The sequence below is a fragment of the Pan troglodytes genome, chromosome 6, assembly GCF_028858775.2.
Source record: "Pan troglodytes isolate AG18354 chromosome 6, NHGRI_mPanTro3-v2.0_pri, whole genome shotgun sequence".
Taxonomy (NCBI): domain Eukaryota; kingdom Metazoa; phylum Chordata; class Mammalia; order Primates; family Hominidae; genus Pan; species Pan troglodytes.
In genome coordinates, this window is record NC_072404.2 from 45,202,934 (window position 1) to 45,220,315 (window position 17,382).

Sequence of the window (17,382 nt, forward strand, 5' to 3'; positions counted from 1 at the left end):
TGAAATCCAGAACCTAGGTGAATCAGAAAGTACTAAAAACTTACCTTCTCAGAAACCAAATATGGTACTACAAACATTGCTTAAAATGCTCCAATTTTTTTAGCAAAGTTAAATAGATTTTTTTAAATTCTGAGTTATGGATTAAGTTAATGGTTTTGTAGCTAAACATGTCAATGGATCTTTGATGTAAGTATCACTATTCCAGCTTTTCCATTACTTAATAATATATATGGCTAGTCTGTGAATGATATCATCTGGCAAGGCTGTGAGACATGTTCCTGACAAGGCTGTACTTCGAAACTAACTTTTGAGATTTAAAATGCCAAAATTCATGCTATCAGCATAAATTATAAATTATTGAGCTTAAAACAGGACAGTCAGAAAATCATTACATTTATCAATTGGTTTATTAGCAATAAGAAATCATATTTCACAAGGACCAAATTTGAAGTGCCTTGCAAATACTCTTTTTCTGAGGGACATTTAAAGTAGGAATTAGAAAACTATGAGAAACCACAATTGGAAGAGTATATCCAGCCCTCTTTGCATACATCTATCAAAAACTGCCTAATCATTAGGGATAAGGCTGCAGATTGGTCACCTATGAAAATGGGGATGCAATTTTACGAGAAAAACTCATCAGCATAATTCTTATGAGTTACAGTCTTTGTTGTGAGAAATGAGAAATTCTGTGGTCTCACCCTAAAGAACATTAAAAAAATTACTAACAGGAAATTGAAAAAGTAATATATGTTTGAGTGATGATGACAACTTTTTTCTGATTGAATAGATAGATAAATATTGCATGCAAGTATCAAAATACATTTAATTTTGCCACAACAATGGATATTCTCTTCACAGAAAGCATATGAATCATCTTGGACTCATGAAACTGAGTGGTGATGAACAGATGCATCTTTAATGGCACTTGGCATGCTTCGTTCCCCACCCTCTTTTTTTCTTAGAGGCTTGTTTTGTTGTTTATCCTAATTTAAATTCAGCTTTACAGCTTGTATGTGCTCACTGAGTATAAACACAGCACAAAGGGATGCTAAATTTGTACAGTATTTTCTTAAAGCAATTGCCAAACATTTTCTTCACCAATTCCTATTCCTCCAAAAAACTTGGAATATTGGAGATCACTGGTCCAAATTTAGGGTTTTGTTGTTGTTGTTTGTTTGTTTGTTTGTTTGCTACCACTGCTGTAGCTCTTTTTTTTCTCATTTGGGAAGAAAAGTAATATAAACATTTCATAGGTCCAGTGGTTTATTTAGGAATGTTTACTAAAGCTTCTAAGGACCAAAGCTGAGTGAAACTAACAGGTGTTCTCCCAAGCAATAAATAACTTTAATCTGATTTAGTCACTTAATCTGGCATCAACAGGCAGAAGCAGAAATACTTCTGCAAATTCTAGATATTTTTGCTGGTATTAAAACTTAAAGTTTTAGGCCAAGCCATATAAAGGCTCACGAAGTTGGTCTTTCTGCAAAATGATGGCTTCACCACAGTTGTGCTTCTCTTTTAAGGGGGAAAAAATGTTTTAGCAATTTGACAGTGTTGGCAGCTACCAAGAAAATGAAAAGAAACCATAGTTTAATTTGTAGTCACTGGGGAAAAAAGGAAAGAATGATGAAAAGAAATGTTTCCAGTTTATCCATAAAAATGTGTCTTTGTTTTCTAGTACCTGGAACATTCTTAAACTTTCTAGTGGACAAATATAATCAAACGTAAAACCACTAAGAAGAATTGGAAATTGAAGCATTAGATCATATTTACAAATATTTTCATTTCCTCCCACTGAATAAGTAATATTCAAATAAATAAATAAGTGAGGAAAAAAGAATAAGTAAGATGCTAGAAATGGAAACCAAGGTCACAGTGGCTTGAAGGAATTCATTTTTATGCGATATCTCATGTGCCCTTGTTATAAATAACTGTGGGTGGAAATGTCCATTCACTTTTATTCAAATCAGAATTCTACAGATAGGAAAATTAAAATATATCCACAGATGGGAACTTTTTGGGAGCATGGTGGAGCTGTGCCATTGTTTACAAGTAAGAAATGCATAGGATCCTTGTGATGGACTCAAGGTGTGCAGAGGTTATGACTGTGGTGTGGCCACTGAAGAGGAGAATTGTGCTATGCAAAGTTGAGGTCATTTTCCACCATGTGCCTGCCATGTCTGCTCTCCAGTGGGAAATCAGTGGCTTCAATTTATGTCCTTAGAGACCAGAAGTCCCAGTAGATCGACTTCCCACCTACCCCCCATAAAATAACTCAGTCCGGATTGTTACCTGACTTACATAGGCATTTTGGTCATTTTCCTTCCTACAGAGTGGCTTTAAAATGAAATTCAGAATAGTCAGATATTTCTCGGACTCTCAAGATCTAGAAAACTGCCTGACAGTGCCATCAACAATGGTGCAGCAACATCATCTTCCCAAAAAGTTCCCATCTATGGATATATTTTAATTTCCATATCTGTAGAATTCTAATTGGAATAAAAATGAGTAGACATTTCAATCCACAGAATAAGGTCATATTTCAACGAAGGGTGAACTCGGCTGTCCAGCAGCAAACACATCTGAGCAGGTAATTGGTCTTCAAAAGGAGAAACTTTAGGAGATCACCTAAAGTCATTGACAGTTGCAGCAGTTTCCAGGAGGAGAAAAGAACCTATTGAACTCTTGTCAACAGTGCAGGTTTCAGTTTTATGTAAATTGCTGCCATCTTGACTGTCCTGCCTACAGGGAGCCTAGATTTTCTTCTCCACTGGTGGGCTGCTGGTGCCTTAAGAGAGGATTTACAGAATACTCCTGCTAATCCAAAAGAGAGTGTTTACACAAATTCAGATGGCTGGGTAACATCCTGGTCTTCTATAGTGGGAACTAATACAATGTGGTATGCCCTGCCCCCATGCCAGGCACACAGGAGGCCCTCAGAAAGGATTTGCTGAGTGAGTGAGTGAGTGAGTGAGTGAGTGAGTGAGTGAGTGAGTGATGAATTTGTACATGAGCAAATGCATGAATAAAACAACCTCTTAGTTTTGAAGCCATCACAGAATAAAGCAGGGGATTCTGCCATTGAAAATGCTGCCACTGTCTATATTGGCATACATTTAATATGTAATTATTAATATTTGTACAAACATAACCAAGCTTATATACTTAAACCTTCGAGTATATGTTAACCATAAGCAATACATTTCCCAGGAGAAGACAGGCATGAAACAAAATGGCAAGTTCTCTATCCATTTCCAAAAAGTTGCCTGAAATTCCACTTCCCTTGCCCAAACAGAATTACATATGGTGCTGAGCATCTTGCTTATCTGGCCCTTTCTGGGAGAACTACTTTGTATCCCTAAGTATTTCCCCTTAGTTACAGAGAAGGCCAGTCAACGTTGATTCCAACATCATGCCTGTCTTGGTCTGTTCTGGCTGCTATAACAGAATATGGTAGACTGGATGGCTTACAAACAACAGAAATATATTTTTCATAGTTCTAGAGGCTGAGAAATTCAAGATCACAGTGCCAGCAGATTCAGTGTTCAGTGAGGACCCACTTCCTGGTCACAGACAGCTATCTTCTTGCTGTGTCCTTACATAGTGGTAGGGACCAGGGAACTCTCTGGGGTCTCTTTTATATGGACACCAATCCCATTTGACCTAATCACTTTCCAAAGGCCTCACTTCAAATACCATTACATTGGACGTGAGGTTTCAACATGTGAAGTTTGGGGGAACATAAATCTTCAGTCCATAGCAATGCCCAGCTGAACCTTGACAATAGCTGGAGATAACATTTTGCACAATTGACTCCCCCATCTCCTGTTTTCATCGTCCTACTTCCTAGTTGAGTAAAAAGTATTCAGAGCAGTAGAAGGAAAAAAGTACCGTAGAGAAATCAGTTAGCCTTAAGTAATCCAGAACTTTCCAGTATGCTTTTCATTATGCCGATATATAATTCAGATATAATTTTAAAACATGTGTTCGTGGCAGGCACCTACACTGTGTTCAAAAAAATGATACATTTCCTAGACACCGATTGCTGCCCACCAATCACTCCAGGAATAGACCGAGAAGGTGGTTACAATGACTCCTCACTTAATTCTCATCTCAATGTAATATGATCTTGTGTCAATTTAATTTACTCTTTTGATTATGTTCAGGATCAAATCCTTTTTCTATCAATGTTTCCTAAAGCTCGAGTGGAAACCCAGATAAAAGAGAACATGGCAAATCTCATAATTTGTAACCCCAGATACTATGCTGCATCTTAAAATTAAAAATTTGAGGAAAAACAAGCACACACACACACACAAAAAACACAACACCTGCCTCCAGAGTGTGGAGTGTGCTAGATTCAGTTGTAGTATTATTGTAGTAGGAACTGTCAACTGTTCAGAATGGGGCCGAGGCTGCTAACTTTATTTTGCCAAAGGACCCGAGAAATATTCAAGTCCGATAAGAATGATCACTGTATCCACTGAGTTGACTCCTACCTGGGAGACGTGTCAATTCCCTGAGATGTGGACTTTCTTCTACGAGGTTTGCTGCTCTTGGGCTGCATAACTAGGGTTCAGGCCATACTCTATACGCAAATTATTCCCATAAAGCACTTTTGGAATTGGCATTATTCATCCTGTCTTAACATCATTAAGATCTAATAGAATCTCTTCTCCCTGCTTCATCATTTGTAATTGGAAAACACAGGCAAACATACTAGATTTCTTCTTCCCCAATAACTACACAAACAAAAGACTGTTCAAGAGCATGTTTGGGAGTTTGGTGTTTAATTAAACATAATAGAGGAAATGAAGAGCCACAAAAGCACATCTTTGTTATATCTTGTAAATATTTATGGTTACTAATGGGAATAACCTTGCTAACCTAACTGTCAATGACCATGTCAAAACTTCTCCTGACTCTTCTGACCTTTTTTTAGATATCGTAACTATTGTCCCTGTTGGTAGGAATTGACTGTTCCTGTTATTAAGTTCAAGGATTCAAAATCTTCAGAGGAACTTCAGCAACTAATGCATTCGAGTAGTATACATGTTTAAGTCAGCTGAAACTTCAACAATCAGTATTATAAATAGCAGCCGCTACCTCTCAGAAATAAACCAAATTCATAGTTTATGGGAAAATATATTCTGCTCACAATTTAAAATGCCGTACCTCTGCTAGCTTCTTAAATTATCTCTTCTCTCTTTTCCCTTGTCTCCTTCTTGCCTTCATTTCTCCTCTGTTTTTCAAGCATTCTTAGTTGACAAAGTCCTGATGCTCATTATGACTCATAAAATGTCTTTTCTGTGTATTATTGGCCTTAATATTTGAGAGCAAGGCAGCCCCTTTCAGCCTTCTCAATGGTGATGTTCCTCTGCCCTGGAACGAAAGCTCAGTGGCTTCTTGCTTCTTGACTTCTCTGGGCATCTCAGGTAACACAATCTTGTATAGCCACTTTAAATTGCAAATAAGATGTCCAGTTCCCTGACAACAGTCCCAACTGCAACCCTAACTTAAAACGCCATTAGCAGCCCCAACTGGGGCCCCTTCCTGCTGCTTGCTGCTGTGGGAAAGGGTAGCCGGCCCCTCCTGCTCTCCCTGTTGGAATGGTTCCCGTCCTGCTCCAGCTTGCTAGTGATGCTCTCGACCAGTCAGGTTGAGATGAGGAAAGGAGAGACCAGCGGATAAGAATAGCAGAAGGCTTCCTGCTCTTCGGACCAGCCATTGGCTCAGGCCAACTCTTGGGGGCACTTTCATGAGTTCTTTTGAGGCCCAGCTGGGACCTTTCATTGATATGGGCACCATGTTTTCTTCCAGCTGCCCCTTTCCTGCTCAGAGCTTGGTTTTCTCCAGATCTACTCTTCAAAGCCCTCTCTGGTGTTGTCCCAGTGGCCATTCCCCAAGGGGTCCTCTGGGACAGGATTTTAAATCATTCAGACCCATGATATTGAGCCCAGAGAAACACTCACACATCCTTACTCCTGCTATCATGGGAGAGTAGCTAGGGTCAATGGCAGGCAGTGATCTTTCTCACTCTCTTTGTGTCTCCCTCCCTCCTCTTCCTCCCTCTTCTTCTTCTCTCTCCCTCTCTCTCACCCTCCCTTTTTCTCTCTCCTCCCTCCTCAGCTCAAAAGCCATAGGCTCTCACCTTTTCATTCCTCAAGAATATTTCCCCCAAATTTGAGAGCACAATATTTATTCAGCCACTTTCATTATCCTTGAGGTAAGGAGAAAGCTCCCCATGCTCCACCTCTGGAAGTGAGGAAGACACAGATTTTTCAAAAATTCTGTGTCTATCCTCTTTGTCAAGGTCTGAGTTCTGGAACTGTCTAGCTGGTTTTCAGTAACCTCCTCTGTAAATCCAGCACATAGTCTAGTCCCTCCCCTGGAATGCAGCACCAGTTGGGTCTTGGTGCCCCCATGGAAACTTCCAACGTAGCATTCTATTATAAAACAGGGAAGATTAAATTATATTTCATAATAAGTTATTATCTTCTATTCATCATGGTAAATAATTTCCACTTTAAAAAATATAACATTCAGAAGAATTCAAAAGAGCTTTTGCAATTTAGTGTAAATGCCCAGGAGTTACCACACAAGCATGTAAATAAAATTAAGCTACGAATGACCATTTATTATTGAACACTTATTTGGCTGGTAAACCACAGTGTTGAGTGCTTTGCATAGATTATCTTAGTTCTCACAGTAACCTTATGAAGTGGACATTACTATTCCTATTTTACAGGTGAGTAGACTGAGATCCTAAGAGGTAAAGTAATTCACCAATGATCTCCTACTAGTTAGTGGCAAAGCCTGGCCTTAAATCCAGCCAGTGGGGAATTTTTTTTTCCTTGGTACACATCTTAAACTCTATTAAGGAGAATTACCTTTAATGGCTTTTAAGAAGCTTTTAGGGGAGAGGATTGTTTTTATTATTGTTATTGCTGTTTAAATAACATCAGTTTTCACGCAAATTATTCCTCTCTTAGTGTGACAGAAAGTGCCATTTTAAGGATCCTGACACCTCCAAGTTCTTTACTCTTGTCTGTGAGTGTGTTTCTAAAGTTGATACCAAACAGTATCAAGAATGGACAGAATGATGCTAGCGTTAACAAAAATCTCTTGACCAAAATGTGCTGAGATTGTACAAATATTTGGGAAAGAATTGTCTCTGCTGATGGATTGAAAGACCTGAGGAAGTCACCGATTTACAGCTTTGATAGGTCTCCTTTTCTTACGTATATGGGCAACGAGATTACTTGTCAATTTGACGTCTGCAATCACATTCTCCATAACAGAGTTTAACAACATATCATTGGCTATAACAATATGTGGCCTATCAGATGACTTGTCTGAATGCCCTGGGCTTCTGTGACAGAACCCTCAGACTGCTGCTGATGACATGAACCCATCAGCAGTGAAAACATTCAGGACACTTTACCCACCATCAGTCATGATTCATCTCTATTGACTACCTCAACTAGACTGAGGCACATGAGGGCAATGTAAGGATAACCTCATGACCCAAAGGTGCTCCAGAGCCCTGAATTGCTGGGGTTTGCTACAACTGCAAGCTAATCTTCATTATGGCTTAAGTTATAATAGCTGCTGAATTAGTGATAGTCACATTTGGGCATAAGTCACTCAAGTTCTTATGGAAATGGGGATCTTTCAAATATGTGTGCTAGCAAACACTACTATTTGAATGATTTTTTTTAGTTGCTCTTATAATATGAACTTTATTCCTCTTTTGTGACTTATGCTCTTAACTCATTTAAGGAAAGAGATAGATGGACATTCACAGCAACAATCAAGTAAGTCCTGTTTCAGAGAAGCCAGAACTGTTTTAGGTCACAAATTATTATTACAATACTGGTATGGGCCTTGGCCTGGTTAAAGCATTTTTCAGAGATGAATCACCACTGGTGGAGAATCAGGGCAAAGACATAGAGGATCATTGCAAACAATGCCTGAGCTATTTGCTGTGAGATTTACAGGGCAATAACTTAACTGAAAAATTTCTAATGTTGCAACCTAGGCATAGAGTAGGCCATGCTTTTTTAATTGAAGCAAAAGTTAGTGAATCAAGCAAATCCTATGCCAAGGAGTCATTGAGGTATTTTGCTTCACACTTGGACACTACAGCAGCATCCTAGATCTACAACTGATTTCCAGATCTGTAGTTCCTCACCACTTGAGTCCATTCTGTCCACACAGTGACATTCACACGGAATAGCCCCATTTCAGCACTCCCCTACACTCCCGTCAAAACTCACTCATCAAGTTCATGTCCTTTGTAGGGATGTGGATGAAGCTGGAAACCATCATTCTGAGCAAAGTATCGCAAGGACAGAAAACCAAACACCGCATGTTCTCGTCATAGGTGGGAATTGAACAATGAGAACACTTACACACAGGGTGGGGAACATCACACACCAGGGCTTGTCGTAGGGTGGGGGGAGGGGGGAGGGATAGCATTAGGAGATATACCTAATGTAAATGATGAGTTAATGGGTGCAGCACACCAACATGGCAGATGTATACAATGTTAGAAACCTGCACATTGTGCACATGTACCCTAGAACTTAAAGTATAATAATAATAATAAAAAAACTCACTCATCGGAACCCCTTGGCTGGATGGAATTTGACCCTCCCAAGCTAACCTGTCTCAACCTTTTCTTGCATCCAACTCCCCATCCCCCATGTTTCTCACCTTTAGGCTGATCTCTTGTTTAGAATGGTTTCTCTGCCTTCCCCAAATCGTACCCAATCTCCAGACCCTGCTTGGCCCCCATTTCTTCTGTGAAGGCCTCTTGGACCATCCCCACCTTTCTTCCTCGGAAGTGACTCATTCATTCCCAATAGTCTTTTGCACAGTCACCACGTGGGTATAGAGATTTTTCTCAAAGAGTACTTGCTAACTCATTTGGTGCTCATCATTTCCACCCTTGGATTGTTGGAATCTCTGCATTCAAGGTACCTGTCTTATTTACCCCTCCCCTGCCCCAGTTACATCTTCTTGGCATCCTTCATGGCACCTGACACAGTGTTTATAGAGAGAAGCAGTATTAGGCTGCTCTGCAGGAATCCTCAGCATTTCAGGAGAACATAAATCTGTCTGGTACATTGAGTGGCTTGAACAGGAGTCACAGCCTAGTTGTCCGTGTGCTCAGTGGCAAATCCTTCCATCAGGACTTCTCCTAGCAGTAAATCTTAGCTTCTGGGAGCTGGGAAGTCAAACTCCAAAAGCATCCTCTTTCTACCTTTACTCTCAAATAAGAGATTCCCCTACAGCCTTGTCAAACCTCCATTTTCATTTCCTGATTTAGTTGAAACATATGTAGATGCAAATACTTCCCTTGAATATCAAAAGGCCTTTAACTTAAAATATGATTTCCACAGGTGAAATGGACAACTTCTCATGAGTACAGAGTCTCAGATCTTTGCCATCTCAGCTCCCCCGGTTCCATTCTTGCGACCTCTGTGAAGTCAAAGTCCATGGAGGAGTTCTGATTAGATCTGTGGCCGTGCTAAAAGGAATCAGAGCCAGCATAAGCGAAATAGGCACATCAGAGAATATTTAGATGACACAATGTGTGACCATCTTTACCCTTCAATGAATGGGAGCCAATTGAAACCAACATATTGTGATACATTCGGGAATATGACGAAATTCCCCATGATGCACTACTGAGTTTTTGACACGTTGAGATGGTGACCCCAATGCCCCTGAAAGGGGAACAAAAATAAGAAATGCATAGTGCCACCAAAGGCTTCCTGACTTTAGAACTGCTCCTGACCCCCCACCTCCACCTCCAAGGCAGACTCTCTTTGTTAAAGGCACCAATAGTCAGGTCATTACAGATTCCTCTGGCTCTGACACTACTGTTATCCTATCCTTGATAAGTGATGCTCAGGCCTAGAAAAGAAGAAAGGACAGGGTGGGGAGGAGCATAGGCAGCGCCATGTTTTAGTAATGTACTGGCACACAGTTGAAAGTGAGGTTGTGCTTAAGGAAGAGGCTGATGACTTGTTTGCATTTGCCTTTCTTCTTTCCACCCAGGAAGTAGGCAGAGTATTTCATTACTGCAGAGGCGAGCACAGGCTGGTGTCAATCTTCCCGGGACAGAATGCCTCTCTCTTCATCACAGTGTGTTCTGTAACTGTCATGTGCTGTGCTCACCCTGAACCATTCTCTCAGGCTACTTGCTCCCACTGGCTCTTAATCGCGCCGACACCCTGCCCCAAACAGGACCCACAGCCCTGCCCCGTAGATGCATCCAGCTTCCACAGGCTTTCAGCTCAGGCTGATAGGATGAAATGAGGCTGCAAAGGCCTAAGACACTGGGGAAGGCCAGAGTGGATGGGTCAGTGGCTGAGTTTTCATTGTGCATGTGTGGAAAGGGGAGTTATCCAACATAAGCTGAAGATGGGAGGCCTGTTCCCGGGCCTCTCTTACCTTGCCTGTGGGGTCACAGGAGCCAGCCTTTGAATCCTGGCTGTTTAATGCAAGACCACTCATCAACAAAGTACTTGCTATGATCTATTGATGTGGACGCCTCCTGACCTTGCCCACACTGATGGGACGTGCTCATTGCTGATGCTGCGGGCCAGGCATTGCGGGCTTGCTCAGTGAGACTGCAGCCCTGCCTCACTCCCTAGGGGACAGCTGACCACTCTCACAGTAATTACTTGACCTTTATTGGCCTCCATTGACAAATGCCATTGATACTTGACATCCGCACAGGTCCTCCATTAGTGCCATCCCACAGGGGCTTTTGTGGTGGAAGCAATGGCCTAGGGATGAGGAGGCTTTCTCCAGCACGATCTGTCACTGAATGGCATGGTCTTGCAATTCTCCTGTGGTTCCAGCTGCATCTGGAGTCCCAGTGACAGCTGAGTCTAGAAACCACTCAGTCAAAAAACATTTACTGAGAAACTATGTTCAAAGCACTGCTCAGGGTATTGTGCGGGTACAAAGCAGTATCACTTACAAACCCAGCCCACCAGCAGCCTGTCATCTAGTGGGAAATTGCAAACAAGACACACAGTGTGTTTTCTAAGAGCTGGCACCCTCCAAGGTCCTCCATCCTGTGGGAGCTAGGTGGAAGGATGGAAAAGCGAGCACTTGGGGTCAGCCAGACCTGGACTGTAGCCCCAGATTGTCACTTACAAATACTTCTGTGAAGAGACTCAGCTGAGTTGCTTGGCCTCCTTGTGCCCCTGTGTCTTGTCTAGTAAGCAGAGGCATGACAAATATTACTTCACAGAGGTGTTGTAAGAATATAGAATGCAGAGGAATCATATGTGTAAAAACACTTCCTGAGATCTTATTACTGTGTCCTGGTGGCCCCCAGGCCAGGTCACCAGATTTCACCTCTGAGAGCCGGAGCCCTTGAAGGCGACCGGAAAGCAGAGCTAGGTAACCATCCTACCGTGTGTGGAGGAGAAAAGCATCCACACGGCCAGTGCCACGTCGCTTCTCAGGAGATGCCACCACAGTTGGAAATAGAGATCATGTTTTAGGTTTTTACAGATTACATCTGTCACTAACAGTGTGTCCCTAACAATATGGTCTCTATGTCCAGATTCTATGGACACCCAGTCTGTCCATTTGCTGTTTCTATTCATGGTGCCTTTCTCCTTGGCACAGTAATTGGATCTGGCCAGGCCCCTCCTGCGGTCAGTCCCCACGGTCCCTCGTTGAAGCCAGAAGCCACTGGATGCAGAGAAGAGCCTCCCCTGCCACCTGCCACAGAAGCCCCAAGCCCCTCACCTTTAGGCCCTGGCTTTAAAACACATCATTTAAAAGGCACTTGCTTTCTGATTTCAGTCCTCAGTAGTCATTTCACCTCTATTTTAAGAGTTTCAAAAGCTTGTTTATAATCTCAATTCTCTCAAGCCTTCAGAAAGCTTAGGTCCCTTGACAAATGTGCCACAGTCAGTAAGTGGCACAGCTGGGAATGGAATCCTGTCACTCTGTCTCCAGAGCCCAGACTCTCCACCACTGTGAACACCAGGGTGTGTGAGGCCCCTAATCCTGCTGGGGGTATCGGGGAGCCCCTACCCCGACATTGAGAGAGGAGCTGGATGTCGGTGGAGGGAAGGAGGCAGAGGAAAGAATGTCAGAGGATACCCTGGTTCAGGAAGTGTGGAGCCCCCCGGGGTTGGGGGGTGGTGGGGATGCACTCTTCCCCAGTGGAAGAGGGCCTTGAGTGCTGTGAGAGCCCATCCTCCCTCTGGTTCTGAGAGAAAGCAGATGTCAGACCTGCCCTGGCAAAAACTGCATGTTTATACCTTAACAGATGCTTGATTTTATTTTTAAATAAGATGTTTCTCCCTTCCATCACATGAACTCAGTTCGTGTGTACTTATCTCTGCTTTAGATGCCTGCCCCTGCCACCTTCTTCCACCACGCCCCCCTCCAGAGCTGCTTGCAGATTCTGAGTCGGCTCCCAGGGAGCATCCTACAGAGACCAGGCACTGCATGGTCTTCAGTTGCATGCACAGACCCTTCTCGGAGCCAGCTCCTCACCTTTGGGCCTCTCTTGCAGATTATCGGGACCATTCCACTGATGCCTAATCCGGGGCCATCGAGCCAAGCAGCAAGCGGCACTCAGGGCTTGCAAGTGCAACCAATCACCCCCCAGCTCCTAACAAACGCCCAGGGCCAGATCATCGCCACAGTCATTGGGAACCAGATCCTGCCCGTGATCAACACCCAGGGCATCACGCTGTCACCCATCAAGCCCGGCCAGCAGGTAAATGTTCCAGGCCAAGGCAGCCATGGCACAGGACACTGTCCTTACCCAGCTTCTCCTGTTTGGTCTCAATCAATGAAAAGTAACTTTTACATTACAAAATATTTGATCTCACTCATCTGAACATATCGATACTTATAAAATGGCATGTAACTCTTTTTCATTCTTAATGAATATGGGTGATAACTAAATACTTCTTTAATATAAAAATAAGAATATATTAAATTAAAAACAGAGAGAGTGCCCTAAAATTCAATAGGGATGTATTCTTATTAATCTGTGCTCAAGATACTTAATTTTCAGATTTTCAAAATGAGGTCAAAAAGAAACGAAGAACACTCATGCCTTAATTGTGAATGAAAAAATTATTAAATATTAAGAGATCCCAAGGTGCTGCTGCGAAACCACTGCCTACAAATGAGGAAATGAAAAATAGGAAGTTCTGCTTGGTTGAATTTCACAAAACCATGATGATCCAGTTAATTTTTCCATTCAAATATCAATTGAGAGCTTCCTATGTGTTTGTGCTAGAGATTGGGTTCACAGCACAGAAAAAGGTGTGGTCCCTGACCTCATGGAGTGTCTGGTTAACTGGCTCCTTCAACAAACATTTTTTGATAACCTACTGTATAGCAGGCCCCTGATAAATGTGAAGAAACAGAAATAAAGGAGAGATGCTTTCTGATTTTAGGGAGCTCATCACCCTGTAGAGGACACAGATTTGTAAGCAGAATCTGTTGTGCAGTAGAGCAGAGACTATCCTGTGACAGGGCAGGTATCACCACAGAGTTGGAAGTGACCAACTCTGCTCAGAGAGTTTTTAGTCCTCCCAGAGATAATGGCTTGGGAATGGAGTCCGGACAGTTGGGTATGAGTTAACCAAGTAAACGAAGGGTTAACAGCATTCCAAGCAGAGGGAACAGCAGGCACAAAGGCAGGGAAATGGGAAAGAGGATGGAGTGTTGAGAAACAGGAGAAAGGCTCATGTGATTGGAGCAGAGAGGAGGCAGAGGACATTCACGGAAGGGCTCTATAAACAATCTAAAAAGGATGGACTTTTTCTCTGTGGGATCTTGAACACACTACATATCATCTTTGTGCCCCTGTTACCTCATTTGTAAAGTGGGGATACACCAGTAGCTATCTCACAGGGTGGTTATGAGGATTAAATGAGTTAATATATATATGAAGAGGTCAGAATAGTGCCTGGCATACAGTAAGCACTAACGTAGTTGTGATGATAGTGATGATGATGGTGATGGTGATGATGATTGTGATGGTGATGATGATGGTGATGATTTAATCTGCAGCCAAGCCCTGGAGATCTATGAGAGGTTTGTTTTTGGGTTTTTTTTCAGCTTCTTCTAAAAAAAAAAGCAAAAACAAAAAACACACAAAAAAATGAGATTCATGTGCAGAACGTGCAGGTTTGTTACATAGGTATATGTGTGCCATGGTGGTTGCTGCATTTATTGACCCATCCTCTAAGTTCCCTCCTCACATCCCACCCCCTAACAGGCCCTGCTGTGTGTTGTTCCCCTCTCTGTGTCCATCTGTTCTCAATGTTCAACTCCCCGTTATGAGTGAGAACATGAGGTGTTTGGTTTTCTTTTCCTGTGTTAGTTTGCTGAGGACGATGGCTTCCAGCTTCATCCATATCCCTGCAAAGGACATGACCTCATTCCTTTTTACGGCAGCATAGTATTCCATGGTGTATATGGAATACTTTTCCTTATCCAGTCTATCATTGATGGGCATTTGGGTTGGTTCCATGTCTTTGCTATTGTAAATAGTGCTGCAATAAATATACATTTGCATATGTGTTTACAGTAGAAAGATTTATATTCTTTTGGGTATATACCCAGTAATGGGATTGCAGGGTCAAATGATGTTCCAGGTTCTAGATTCTTGAGGAATTGCCATACTGTCTTCCACGATGGTTGAACTAATTTACATTCCCACCAACAGTGTAAACGTGTTCCTATTTCTCCACAGCCTTGTCAGCATCTATTGTTTCCTGACTTTTTAATAATCACCATTCTAATTGGCATGAGATGGTATCTCATTGTGGTTTTCATTTGCATTTCTCTGATGATCCGTGATGTTGAGCTTTTTTTCATATGTTTGTTGGCTGTGTAAATGTCTTCTTTTGAGAAGTCTGTTCATATCCTGTGCCCACTTTTTCATGGGATTGTTTTTTTCTTGTAAATTTGTTTAAGTTCCTGGTAAATTCTGGATATTAGAACTTTGTCAGATGGATAGATTGCAAAAATTTTCTCCCATTCTGTAGGTTGCCTGTTCACTCTGATGCTAGTTTCTTTTGCTGTGCAGAAGCTCTTTAGTTTAATTAGATCTCATTTGTCAATTTTGGCATTTCTTGCCATTGCTTTTGGCATTTTTGTCATGAAGTCTTTGCCCATGCCTATGTCCTGAATGGTATTGCCTAGGTTTTCTTCTAGGGTTTTTATGGTGTGGGGTTTTACATTTAAGTCTAATCCATCTTGAGTTAATTTTTATATAAGGTGTAAGGAAGGGGTCCAGTTTTAGTTTTCTGCATATGGCTAGCCACTTTTCCCAGCACCATTTATTAAATAGGGAATCCTTTCCCCTTTGTTTTGTCAGGTTTGTCCAAGATCAGATAGTTTTAGATGTGTGGTGTTATTTCTGAGGTCTCTATTGTGCTCCATTGGTCTATATATCTGTTTTGGTGCCAGTACCACGCTATTTTGGTTACTGTAGCCTTGTAGTATAGTTTGAAGTGAGGCGGAGTGATGCCTCCAGCTTTGTTCTTTTTGCTTAGGATTGTCTTGGCTATATGGGGTCTTCTTTGATTCCATATGAAATTTAAAATAGTTTTTTCTAATTCTGTGAAGAATGTCAGTGGTAGTTTGATGGGTATACCATTGAATCTATAAATTACTCTGGGCAGTATGGCCATTTTCACAATATTGATTCTTCCTATCCAAAAAGATGGAATGTTTTTCCATTTGTTTGTGTCCTCTCTTATTTCATTGAGCAGTGGTTTGTAGTTCTCCTTGAAAAGGTCCTTCATATCCCCTGTTAGCTGTATTCCTAGGTATTTTATTCTCTTTGTAGTGATTGTGAATGGGAGTTCATTCATGATTTGGCTCTCTGCTTGTCTATTGTTTGTGTAAAAGAATGCTTGTAATTTTGCACATTGATTTTGTATCCTGAGACTTTGCTCAACTTGCTTATCAGTTTAAGGAGTTTTGGGGCCGAGATGATGGAGTTTTCTAAATATAAAATCATGTCGTCTGCAAGCAGAGACAATTTGATTTCCTCTTTTCCCATTTGAATACCCTTTATTTTCCTCTCTCGCCTGATTGCCCTGGCCAGAACTTCCAATACTATGTTGAATAGGAGTGGTGAGAGAGGGCATCCTTGTCTTGTACCAGTTTTCAAAGGGAATGCTTCCAGTTTTTGCCCATTCAATATGATATTGTCTGTGGGTTTGTCATAAATAGCTCTTACTATTTTGAGATATGTTCCATCAATACCTAGTTTATTGAGAGCTTTTAACATGAAGGGATGTTGAATTTTATCAAAGGCTTTTTGTGCATCTGTTGAGATAATCATATGGTTTTTGTCTTTGATTCTCTTTATGCAATGGATTACGCTTATTCATTTGCATATGTTGAACCAGCCTTGCATCCCAGGGATGAAGCCGACTTGATCGTGGTGGATAAGTTTTGATCTGCTGCTGGATTTGGTTTGCCAGTATTTTATTGAGGATTTTTGCATCTGTGTTCATCAGGAATATTGGCCTGAAGTTTTCTTTTTGTGTTGTGTCTCTTCCCGGTTGTGGTATCAGGATGGTGCTGGCTTCATAAAATTAGTTAAGGAGGAGTCCCTCCTTTTCAACTGTTTGGAATAGTTCCAGAAGCAATGATACCAGCTCCTCTTTGTATTTCTGGTAGAATTCAGCTGTGACTCCATGTGGTCCTGGGCTTTTTTTTGTTGGTAGGCTATTAATTACTGCCTCAATTTCAGAACTTGTTATTGGTCTCTTCAGGGATTTGACTTCTTCCTGGTTTAGTCTTGGGAGGGTGTATGTGTCCAGGAATTTATTCATTTATTTTAGATTTTCTAGTTTATTTGTGTAGAGATGTTTATAGTGTTACCTGGTGGTAGTTTGTATTTCTGTGAGATCAGTGGTGATATCCCCTTTATCACTTTTTATTGTGTCTGTTTGATTCTTCTCTTTTTTCTTCTTTATTAATCTAGCTAGTGGTCTACCTATTTTGTTAATTTTTTTCAAAAAACCAGCTCCTGGATTCATTAATTTTTGAAAGGGTTTTTCTTGTCTCTATCTCCTTCAGTTCTTCTCTGATCTCAGTTATTTCTTGTCTTCTGCTAGCTTTTGGATTAGTTTCCTCTTGCCTCTCTAGTTCTTTTTTTTTTTTTTTTTTTTTTTTTTTTTTTGAGACGGAGTCTTGCTTCTTGCCCAGGCTGGAGTGCAGTGGCACAGTCTCGGCTCACTGCAAGCTCCGCCTCCCGGGTTCACGCCATTCTCCTGCCTCAGCCTCTCCGAGTAGCTGGGACTACAGGCGCCCGCCACCACGCCCGGCTATTTTTTTTGTATTTTTAGTAGA

General features: G+C 41.6%; 1 protein-coding gene across 9 annotated transcripts in view; it reads left to right on the forward strand.

Annotated features, from left to right (window-relative positions):
* POU6F2 (POU class 6 homeobox 2) overlaps positions 1-17,382 on the forward strand; it is a 491,407-nt gene that overhangs the window by 442,964 nt on the left and 31,061 nt on the right. For all 9 annotated transcript variants that reach the window (XM_054687489.2, XM_016957297.4, XM_016957300.4 and 6 more), the window contains one exon: positions 12,563-12,769. In XM_054687489.2, coding sequence (XP_054543464.1) covers positions 12,563-12,769 — 207 coding nt within the window. The remainder of the gene's footprint in view (positions 1-12,562; positions 12,770-17,382) is intronic.